Source organism: Adiantum capillus-veneris, chromosome 6 (assembly GCF_014529385.1).
Source record: "Adiantum capillus-veneris isolate H3 chromosome 6, ASM1452938v2, whole genome shotgun sequence".
Lineage (NCBI taxonomy): Eukaryota > Viridiplantae > Streptophyta > Polypodiopsida > Polypodiales > Pteridaceae > Adiantum > Adiantum capillus-veneris.
Window position 1 is genome coordinate 43,935,688 of NC_140936.1, and position 12,031 is coordinate 43,947,718.

Genomic DNA, 12,031 nt, shown 5'->3' on the forward strand with positions numbered 1-12,031 from the left:
GCCAGATATGGTGGGCGACAAGCCAAATTCAGATGCAAGTGAGCTTTCCAGAGCATGGGGAAAGATCAAGGATCAAACAGTGCTTATCTTCTTTGATCCAGGTGCCAAAGCCAACTTCATTTCCCCAGAATTGGCTTCAAAGTTGGGAATCAGACCTGAAGAGATGGGGTATACAGCAGACGCAGGTTTAGCATGTCCTGGCCATACAGAGGCTGTGACACCCATCATTGGAAAGTTGCGTCTGCATATCCAGTCCTATGTAGATGCTGAAGAATTTTACATCATGCCACTGGACGGATGTGATGTGTTGTTAGGTATTCCTTGGTTGTTTCGTGTACAGAACTTCTGATTTGTTTCGTGTACAGGTCCTGTACAAATACCGACCTCAAAGACATAAACAATGTGGAAAAAGAGGTCACAATCCTCACATCCATGATAGGGGTGGACAAGCCTTCACACACAAAGGCATGGAGAGTGGGCAAGAAGAGTGCTGGACCGGGAGAATCTTCAAAAGAGAGCTCTCACACTACGCTTCCCCTCCTTGGAAGAGAAGAAGGAATTCCTAAAAAAGAGGCCCACTCTCAAGAAGACAAGTATTTTCCTCAGTGATGATCTCACTCTCTTACAGCTTGCGCATATGAGAGAGGTAATGCCAAAGATTACGGTGGCAAGGTAGAAGGGAAAGACGGCCTTTTACAGAGTTCTTCTCCAAAGCATGACACACAGGATTTGCATGATGATAAGCATGATGAATTGAATGATAATGATAAGCATGATGATTTCGATGACAATGACAAGCATGATGATTTGCATGATGATCAAGATGTGATTTCTCACGAGCATGATGATTTGCATGATCAAGATGTGATTTCTCACAAGCATGACGATTTGTATGACCACGATGTGATTGTTCACAAGAATGATGTGTTAGTTGATACTTTTTCTAGTGAAGCTAACCTCATTGCAAATTCGATCAACCACAAAGAACCGATCTTGGCTCTCGAGTCGAGGTCCAAAGAACCCCCTCAGGAAGAACCAATTTTGGCTCTCGAGCCTAGGTCCAAAGAACCCTCACAGGAAGTATTATGTGTTCGCATGATTCATACGCACGCATTGTTCGAGTGCTTCATTCGTGATCGGTTCCTGTATTTTCGTCAACGTCTTTATGTGATCCCTTTTACTAGCCATGACATATTGTACGTTGAGCACGTTTCACTCATGAATGAGCATGAATGTATGCAGATTGTTCATGAAAAGCTGAAAAGTATGCATTCAAAGAAGTCACATTCCATGTCTCTTCCTTGGCACGACACAGTTGTAGAAAGAGCACATGAGAGTATGAGCACCAAGCATGGGCATTTCCGTTGTGAATTGCCACGGTTGATTGCTTTAGATCATAAGAGAAAGATTCGATCTCATTGTTTGCGTGTGTGTGGTGAACGGTTTGGCATTCCGTCGTTTTGTTCATCTACATTGCATGCTCAGTCTTTGAGGAAGACGAGATTTTTTCCAGTCACTTTACATGGAATAGATATGTTCATGTTTTTTGTGTTGGAAGTGGTTTCAGGAATTTTCAGCCTTGGAGATTCTTGAAGAAGGTGGACCTACGTCCATAGACAAAGTTGAAGCATTGAAGGAGCTACAGAAGACTTTGTGTCGCTTTCGGCGCGGCCCAAAGAAGCAAGCTTTGCAGACCTTTATGAAGTTCAAGTATCGCACGACCCACACATCAGAGTAGGCCGGCGAAGAGTCCTTTCGAGGATTCCAGATGTTGTTGGAGATCTCCCTCGACGCCATACAGTTCGGTACCAGTACCTCACTTTGAAAAGGAGGGGATGTCACGTGACACATCCAACCCTATGTGTCCTTGGACAAGCTACAACATGACCAGGGTTCAGTTCAGTCAAGTCAGTCTAGAATAGGAGGTGATCTGGCACTTTTGTGAGTCTGTTCGCAGACCGTGCATGTCCAAACACTTAGATTAGATGCATATCCTCTGGTTGCACACAGCACGACTAACAGATTCCAGTCAAATCCCTTACAGTGCATAGACCTATTTTCCCTAATTTTGAAAATTTTCACTTATTATTTTTAAGTGACTTTTGTTGGAAAGTAGGTAGGGCAATTTTGCTAAGTTTGTATAGAAGCAAACCTAGCGCTAGCACTTTCTGGCAGAAGAGGCAGTAGGAGCACCTTGCTTTTGCACTTGCAGATTCCCGGCGACAGTAGACAGCAGATCAGCCCTAGCATTAGCAGTTTGCACTAGCAGATCAGCAGCGTTTTTGCAGATCGAGACAAATCAGCCCTAGCGGTTTTGCAGATCTTCGCGACAGAATCAGCCCTAGACTCAGCGTTTTCAGTTTTCAGCCTTTAGATACAACAGAACAAGTCCCGAACCTCGCAGATCTCACCTTCCCACAGCAGTTCCTCGTCGCACGGTGGGATCCATCGAAGCTTTTAGTTTCAGCCCGGAAAACGCAGATTTCAGCATCTGCATTTTCAGCGCGTCGTCGTCGCATCGTCGCCATCGACATCGTCACCGACATAGAGTCAGAATTCAGCAGATAGAAGATTTGCAGATTTCAGCCCTTCACGTTTTCAGATTTCAGCCGTCTCGTCGTCGTCCTCATCGTCGGCAAGTCCAAGCATTGTAGAGATTTGTGCAATCATAAGTAGACCGCTCTCGCCATAGAGAGTGGGGCCTTCGGAGGAGGGTTTTACAATGTCTCTGGTGTCCTATTCTCTTCTCTATCTCTCAGTCTCATACACTTCCATTCACAGTGTCCATTCGCTTTGTTTGTGTCCATTGCACTCTCTCACTAAAGGAACGGAAGGCTCTCCCTTTTGTAAGTAAAAGGAATCCTTGAGCACAGTTCGGAGCACTCATCTTGAGCAAAGTTCAACATTCATTTCGCTTCACCTAACATATGAGCCTGTACGTAGGATGTGCATGTCCAGGTACTTAAAGAGTAGTTGCATAGCATTCGATTGCATATAAGCACAACCAGTCTCTAGTAGGTGTAGGCATTAATGAGTGTTCCCATACAGCACCATTAGTACCAAGCCTAGGTAATAAATGCATACAAAGCATCTCTTATTAGTAGTTCATCAACTTATTGATAAGTGACATATTAGCATCATTTTATAAAGTCGTGGGGGCTCAATTTGACACTGCTCAACACAGACTTTTGCACCTATATAGAAGACCCTAGGGGTCACCTCTCCACACATCTAGTACCCACAGTACAGGTACCCGAAGCACAAGCATCTTTAGCCTTTTTCAGCCATCAGACCATTGCCAGCGTTAGCAGCAAAATCAGCCAAGCACTTCAAATTTCATCCCTAGCCTCATCGTCATACCACAGGTCCAAGCCAGATCAGCCCTAGCATTTTCATTTTCAGCTTTTAGGCTCTCAGATACAAGCATCTACCACAAGATCCCATCAGCATATCTGAATCTAGGACCATTGTATCAGCATTTGTACAATCTAAAGCAAGTACCTCTCTAGCAATAGAGAGGGGGGTTTGGGACCCCATCCGGTGTTAGTCTTCTCTCTCTCTATCGCTCACAGAACCTTCACTCGCACTATCATTCTCTCTACTCTCTCTTGTGGGTGACGACCATGAGTCTATACCTTGCACTTTCTTGTAAGGGTGATCTCGGCTTATCCCGATTTCATTTAGGTATATATTTGCAATCTTCTGTTTCTCCTTCACCCAGGATTGTGCATGGACACGTGAAGGCAAAGTGGTCTGCGTATGCATGCGTGCCCCTTGATCCCAAGATTGACTAACATCCTCATCTAGATCCTTAGTAATATAAGCTCTTTTCCTACTAGTGCAAGCAGGTGGTGGCATGATGTAATGTGCAGCAGAAGTGATGGATGATTGATGCTCAGGATGAGTGCTCACTACGTACTCAAGGTTCCTTTACTTAATGCGAGAGTTCCTTTTACTTTATGAGAGATGTGCAAAGACTAGACAATACAGCCATCAGCTCCATCATGCACAATATTGACTAAATATTACGACATCCCCACTAACGTTACCAGTGCCCGATAGCAGGTGTAGAAGTAGAACTAGATTGCAAAGATGGAGATTGCTCGCACTCTCATAGAGTGCAACACCTCATTTAATGTTTTGAGGGCAGAGCACTGATCCCAGTAAAAGCTGTGTGGCAGCACTCCGCGTGTACTATTATTTTCAATGGGTGGAGCAATATTCACAAACGGGACCTCATCAGCATCCTTGTGTCTTCTTGCCTTGGTCCTAGTTTTCTACGCACCGTGGATGCGCGCAAGGTGAGTGAGCGCATTTCCACAGAGTTTTATCTTTGGTCATATTTGATAGGCCATCCTTGAATCGGATTGGATAATGTGGTGCAAGCACCTCCGCATTCCATAGCTTTCTTTTAGTTCTTCGTTCTCTTAACCCTCTTATTGGTTATAAGTTTATGGTCGCATGGTTTTGCACGTTGTCAAGGCCAATGCATTCAACTAGAAGACCATGGAGGAGATGTTGGCACAAAGTTGTGGACCCAAAGTGTAGGTTGATCCACCATGCACAGACCGAGGCCACTAGGTACATACAGAGGAGGGTGCTTGACGAGAGCTTCTGGATAGAGATGCAATCTTTGGCAGTGGCTCACCGACCTGTCTATGTTCTCCTCTATGTGACAACCATGGAGGGCTCTACAATATGCCTTGTCTACCATCTATTCATGCAAATGAGACGTCACATTGCGGCATGCAGTTCATTGACACAACAGCGGTACGTCAGCTTTAGCTCAACATCAATCCGTCTTGGAAGTCTTTCATGTCTTGATTGTTGAGTTTTGTGAGTCTTGAGCGGGCATACATATTTGCTATTGTAGAGAGCCCATGGATGTATATGCATCATCCCATTCATGAGGTACCTGCTACACTTCATCCCCAAAACTTTTCAAGAAGACCACTTTGCCGACCTTGCGATCAAGAGCTCATCGACATCATGTACACAGAGGATGAGCAGCTAGCTATCGATAGTGCGATAAATAGCTACACGAATAGGTCTTCCATAGTTGTGCCATCTTGCACTACGCATCCCCTCACTTGCAGGTACTTGAGTCTTAAGCAATCATAAATAATCAAGATGATATGCTTGGATATTTTTGTAGTTTGATTGCAAGAGTTGATTTGATTTGTTATTAAGTTTGGTGTTGATGAATATAAGATTGCTCTAACGGAGCTTGTGAGCGCAATTGAAGGGCCTACTCGCTTATACACGCCAGCACAAGAAACCGCTTAATCGCTTTGCATCAAGAGAAGTTGGTGTTTAACGGTTGGAGACATGGCTGTCTTCTTCACGGACTCATGAAGAGACATAAGTGTTTCATGCTTCATTAGTATTCAAGGCTTGGTTTATGGATAGATCCATCATGTTTTTATGGATCTCGTGATTTTGATGAGGATATCATCTATGTCTCGTTTCATACGACGAACTTTCCATTGTTCGTGGTTGAATTTGTTCTCATTCGTTTTTATAGTTTCAAAATGATTGTATCGAGTATCATCTTTCATCTATTGTGTACACTGTAATCTAAAGTTTTTGGAGTTTGTTGTTGTATGTATATTTGGGAAGTAACTACGGCTTTGTCTCTGTTGTTCATTTCTAAATGTTTAGTGTTGGTTGTCTCGAGTGGTCGCCGATATCGATTGTATGAAAGCATCAAATTTATAGTTTTGATCTTTTGGAGTGATACTTATGAATACTGCCTAAACCTCTTAAAATATTCTAGATTTTAAGCTTTTTTTAAATAATGTACAAATTTACGTACTTAATAACTCAATCCATTCAGTATTGTGTACCTTAAGTACCGAACAGTAGGTACCTTACCACCTTGCTTCCAACTCTCAATCCATTCAGGATTGTGTACCTTATGTACCAAACACTAGGTAGCTTAGCACCTTGCTTCCAACTCTCAGCCCTTAGGAGAAAACCGCAAACAATGGGCTCCCTTAGGAAGGCCCGACTCTGAAAAGTAAGGTCTATGAGCCCACAACCACTGTGCAAGGTGGGTGAAGTGATGTCCAACCCAGCAACCTTGGCCCCAAATTGCCATCTCTTACCTGAGCATAGAAAGTTCCCGATAAGTCATCGAATCTGGCCTATACAGTAGCTGGAGAAGATCCAAGAGGAACTCATGTAGTACATAATTGCCAAAAGCACTTGGTTGGCCACCACAATCCATTCTGCTAGGGAGAGTGCAGCTCAAAACCAGGGTAGAAGCTTCCTCTGAATGCTTAGAAGGACGGGGGCAATCTGCTGCTCTAGTGTCAAGTCAACTCTGACCTGACCGCCCAAATATGACACTGGCATCCTTGGTGGAATCTATTTAAAGCCCTTTCCACAACAATAATCAGGAGTAGGTGACTGACCAATCCAAAATGAAACTGTCCTGTGCCAATTGATCAGCCACCTCACAATGCAATGTGTTTTATCAAAATATTTTCCATATATTAAGAGCAGAAAACGAATATTTGGTTTCTTATGTTTGCCACTTTTCTACTCACATTCACTTCATAAGTTTCTACTAACTTGATTAGGCGCTTGAATGGGCAGAAAATGTGCAGCAATAAGCAATTCTAGAATGTGATCCTGACTCACACATAATCTTTAAGATATTGTGTCTATAACAACACAGGTCAGGTCCAACCTAGTCTAGAGCCTTGCTTCATGAGAAAGTCTAACAGACAGAATTCTTTGAAAGAGCATACCAAACCTCAGGGCTCTCAGAGCACGAAGCGGATCATCCCTGAACGTGTCTTTTGCAGGTGAAGGTGTTGCAATAATCCCCGCTCTCAAGTCAGAGAGCCCTGCAAAGCAAAAGACAATCTTATGCTAACCAAAAATTGTACAAAGATAAACCTCGATGACTCCAGGAAAAAAACCCAAATTGGCTTTTAAAGCTCTAAACTGTTGGTAGTCATCCACAAGACAATGTCACCATCAATTCAAGATATTTGGTATTAAATATCCCCCCCAGTATCATCAATGATCACTAGTGGATATACAAGCCACATATAAAAACACATTTGATTCCAAAACTGAAGTAGTCCGACCTCATACCTCTACCAGTTGGGTCCTCAACCAGTCCAGTATTTATATTGTAGAACAAACTGCAGGGAGAGAACACAACACACATCAATATCTTCTCCAGTCTGCATCTGTAAAGAGCCTACATATGACATGTATAATTATGTACTACAGCCTCCTAGACAGCAATACTAAGCTGTTTTCAGGAAAAAGCCATGAAGCACCTTGAAAATAAGTCCATATATAGACCACAGGAAATGCCATCATGCTTTACTTAATGTATGGCAGATAGCTCATTTGTTTGTTAAGCTCACCAACTTAAATTCCCAATTTATAAAGAGAAAATGGTATGCCTGAATTGTGCAAACCCACTAGCTCCACCTCCTAAAAACATTTTTCTTGATTGTTACTATTATCTGTGATAGCACATCCAATCAACCTTGCCTCTTCCCCTAGGTGTTATCCCAAAGCGGGTCTTCATCGTCCTATATCATGAGGGTGTTCATTCCATGGTATTAAGCTATGGTAAATTCTACTTAAATCAATCAGATCTATTTGTGTTGCTATGTTACAACTGCTTAGCTTGTACGCCCCCCAAAAGAACGCAATGGAAGATTAGATATGCTACCATGGCAGAGTGAGAGTAGAGAGGTCCTTATATCGTTGTCATGTGCACATCTAACCCCATGTGTACCTGGACAAGCTACTTCATGACAAGGGTTCAGTTAGCCTAGCTTAGGAAGTGTTCTTGCACTTTTGTGAGTCTGTTCGTAGACCGTGCATGTCCAGGCACTTAGAGTAGATGCATATCCTCTGATTGCACACAGCATGATCATTAGATTACCATCAAAACCCATCAGGAGCATTTTTACAATGCACATACCTATTTTCCCTATTTTAGCGATTTTTCACTTATTATTAATAAATGACTTTGTTGGGAAATTGGATAGGGCAATTTGACCAAGCATGTATATAAGAAAAGCTAGCGCTAGTGTTTTATGGCAGAAGAGGCAACAGGGACCAAGTGTCCAACAGAGCACCTTCTCAACAAGACTCCCCTCCCCGGCAGGCAACCTAGCGTTTTCAGCCATCAAGAAAAGCCCAGCGTTGTCAGCATTTGCAGATCAGCCCTAGTGTTGTGCAGTTGCAGATCAACCTGGCAATAGCATATCACAGCAGATCTCATAGTGTTTTTGCAACAGATGAGCAAATTAGCCAAGCGTTTTTGGAGTTGCAGATCAGCCCTAGCGTTTGCAGATCCTTGACGACAGATCCCAGATTTGTATCAGCGTTTTCAGTTTTCAGCATATAGACACCGCAGAACAGCCCCCAAACCTCGTAGATCTCACCTTTCCGCAACAGATCCTCAGTGCACGGGCAGATCAACCAACGTTTGCAGATTCAGCCCGCTATTCACAGATTTCAGCATCTGCAATTTCAGTGCGTCGTTGTCGCATCGTCGTCACCGCACATACAAGATTTGCAGATTTCAGCCCGTCTCGTCGTCGTCCTCATCATGGACGACATCGTCGGCAAGTCCATCGCATTGTAGAGATTTGTGTAATCAATAGTAGACCGCTCTCGCCATAGAGAGTGGGGCCTTCGGAAGAGGGTTTGACAACATTCCAGTGTCGTATTCTTCTCTCTCTATCTCTCAGTCTCAGCACCTTCAGTCACAGCGTCTTCCACTTTGTTTGTGATCGTTTGCATTCTCTCACTAAAGGAATGGAAGGCTCTCCCTTCCGTAAGTAAAAGGAACCCTTGAGCATAGTTCAGAGCACTCATCATAAGCAAAGTTCAACATTCACATCCGTTGTACCTTACATTGGTATCAGAGCTTTGGCAGTGTTCTGTATCACTCAAGGAAAGAACCACAAGAAATTTTTTGCTTGTTGCGGTCGCACGTAACCCAAGTCCTCTTGGACGTGTTGATTCCTAATCGTGTTTTTGAAGAGTGACAGGAAACCCAAGAAAGATTGTTTCTCTTTTCACGCGTTGAGAGCGGACCGTGCACTTACCGGTCGGCCAATCGACGTGAGGTGGGAAAAAGCAACCTTGGTGTGAGCGCAAGGCCGTCGAGGGGTGCAAGCCCGCGGAAGAGAGAAGAGCTAGGGTAAGAGAGGATCTTTTTCTAACACAGATTGCAAGCTAAAGAAGAACCTCAAGAACTCAAGACCCTCAACAACTCAAGAACCCAAGAACCACAAGAACCCAAGTTCCTCGTGAACTTAAGAAAGTTCCTCGTGAACTTAAGAAAGTTCCTCATGAACTTAAGAACCCAAGACTTCAATGCATGGTCATCACCCAAAGCGGAATGGCTACTTCGGTTGGAGGTGATGACCATGGAAGTGGCGAAGAAGAATTTTCCCCACCAGGAGGCTTTTCCGACCCTCCCCCTCCCCATCTACGCCAAGGATTGTACCAAATCCTATGGACGCTTTGGTCAAGACGATGATGGACATGATGTGACAACAAGAAGGGCAACGCACTCCCTTAGAGCGCGAGCGCAAAGAAAGAAAGGCATCCTTGGATCGCAAACGCGAAGAAAGACAGGCATCCTTGGATCGCCAGCATGAACAAGCGCGCTTGGCGGCCAAGGAAAGAAAAGCAGAATTGGATCACGAGCGCGAAGAAAGAAAAGCAGAATTTGATCGTGAGCGCGAAGAAAGAAAAGCAACATTGGAGCGTAAGCGCGAACAAGCGCGCTTAGCGGCCGAAGAGAAAAGGGTAGCCTTGGAGCGTGAGCGTGAGCAAGCGCGCTTGGCAGCCGAAGACAGACGAGCGGCCTTGGAGTTAGAGCGTGAAGCGCAGAGAGACCAACGCATGCAAGAGTTGGTCCTACAGGTACTCACCTGGAAACCCGAGCCGGCCAAAGATATTGGTGATTTATCAAGTAGCGCAAGCCGAGATTCGGACGCCAACAACCCCGTCACCGAGAAGTTGACGTTCAGTAAGTATGACGATAAGATGGATGCTACTATTATTCATTCTTGGTTGCATCAATTTAATGCTTATTTTGCGACAACTAAGCAGACAGGAATCACAAGGCTTTAACGGTAGCCATGTACCTTGCCGGTGATGCCATTAATTGGTACCACGCATGGCAAGAGGCACAGTTCGCCGCGCGCCTAGAGGAAGGCGATGGAGATGCACCCCTTTTCTTCAGCTGGGCGGACTTCCAAGACAAGCTCAAGGCGCGGTTTATGCCACCACAGTACCTAGCACGGTTGAAGGACGATTGGCGCGGTCTCAAGCAAAATGGTATGCCCGTAATGTCTTTCTCTAATCGTGTTTTGCAGCTCGGCACCCAATTACGCAAATCGGATATTGAGCGCAAGGAGGCATTCCTTTATGGATTGGACGAGTATATCAAGTTTGATGTCGAGGTCCTTGATCCAATCGATCTTAACAAGGCGGTAGCGATTGCTCTCGCACAAGAGTTGAAGCACAATAAGGGAAAGCCTAAGGAGAACAAGACTTCGCAAAGTATCTCTCAAGACTTCTCAAAACCCTCAGAACGGTAAGAACGGTAAGAATGGTAACTCTTCTAACCAATCTTCCTCTAGTCTCTCAAAACAGAACTCACCAAATGAATCTAAGGGTAAAGCTAACACAATTGCTAAACCTAAGCTCACCCCAGATGAAAAAGCAACACAAGGAATTTGAGGAGGATACATCAAGTCAGAAGAACAAAGCATTTATTCTAAGGAAGGTCGATGTTATCATTGTCACATCAAGGGTCACATAAACAGAACATGTCCTAAGATTGAATCTAACGAATCTAAAGAACCCATAGAACCCACATTCTCTGTTAATGCCATAAATGAGAACACTAGTGTGACCCAAGTTCCTCATGATACTCCAATTGATGAGTCTCTCATTAAGTGTTATGGTCATGTGAATGGTCAACATATGGTGGTCTTGTTTGATTCTGGTAGTATGCATGATGTGGTTAGTCCCTCTCTTGTCGAAAGAGGTTGCTTGGAGGTTAGCAAGACATTTCCTTTCGAGGTGTCGGGCTTCGCTCCAGGTATGGACTCTCTTATTATAGGAGAATGCCTTGGTGTGTTGTCTACTGTTCAACAAGCGTTCTTCCGCAGGAAATCTGAAGTATCTCCTCTTTCACGATGTGATATGCTTTTAGGCATTCGATGGTTTCGTGAGCATAACCCTCTCACTGATTGGGCCGATAATACTTTCACTTTCAATGCCAAAAGTGACCCTCCCATTCTCATTCATGGGGAGGAAGTTGTTCATTCTTCATCTCTCACTTCTAATGTGCAGGCGAAGGTTGAAAAAAATCAAGAGAAGGAGACTCTCTCAGTCTTTTCTTCTTCAAAGCACGACACACAGGATTTGCATGATAAAGATGTGATTATTCACAAGCATGATGATTTGCATGATAAAGATGTGATTATTCACAAGGATGATGGTTAGTTAATGCTTTTTCTAGTGAAGCTAACCTCATTCCAGATATGATCAATCACGAAGAACCGATCTTGGCTCTCGAGTCGAGATCTAAGGAACCAACTCAGGAAGTATTATGTGTTCGCATGATTAGTCAGCACGCATTGTTCGAGTGTTTCATTCGTGACGGTTTTATTGTTTTTTCGTCACCGTCTTTATGTGTTCCCTATTCACAGGCATGCCGTATTATACGATGTACATGATTCACTCATGGATGAGCACGGATGTATGCGGATTTCAATCGAAAAGAACAAAAGTTTGCATGACACAGTCTCAGAAAGAGCACAAGAAAGATTGACCATCAAGCATCGGCATTTTCATTGTGATTTGCCACAGTTGAGAGATTTAGATCAGAAAGTTAAGATTCGACCCCATTGTTTGCGTGTGTTTGGTGAACGGTTTGGCACTCCGTCACTTGCTTCATCTCAATAGCATGCACACTCATTTAGAAAGCATAGTATTTTTCCAATCACTCTACATGGAATGGGTA

At 43.9% G+C, this 12,031-nt stretch overlaps 1 protein-coding gene across 4 annotated transcripts in view; it reads right to left on the reverse strand.

Annotated features, from left to right (window-relative positions):
• LOC147455425 (CCA tRNA nucleotidyltransferase, mitochondrial-like) overlaps nucleotides 1-12,031 on the reverse strand; it is an 80,722-nt gene that overhangs the window by 35,553 nt on the left and 33,138 nt on the right. For all 4 annotated transcript variants that reach the window (XR_015188351.1, XR_015188352.1, XM_086514204.1 and 1 more), the window contains exons 5-6: nucleotides 7,108-7,157; nucleotides 6,756-6,854 (exon numbers count right to left, since the gene is read on the reverse strand). Coding sequence is in view for 2 of the 4 variants with exons in the window: in XM_086514204.1 (XP_086370330.1) it covers nucleotides 6,756-6,854; nucleotides 7,108-7,157 (149 nt within the window). In the remaining 2 variants the exon portion in view is untranslated. The remainder of the gene's footprint in view (nucleotides 1-6,755; nucleotides 6,855-7,107; nucleotides 7,158-12,031) is intronic.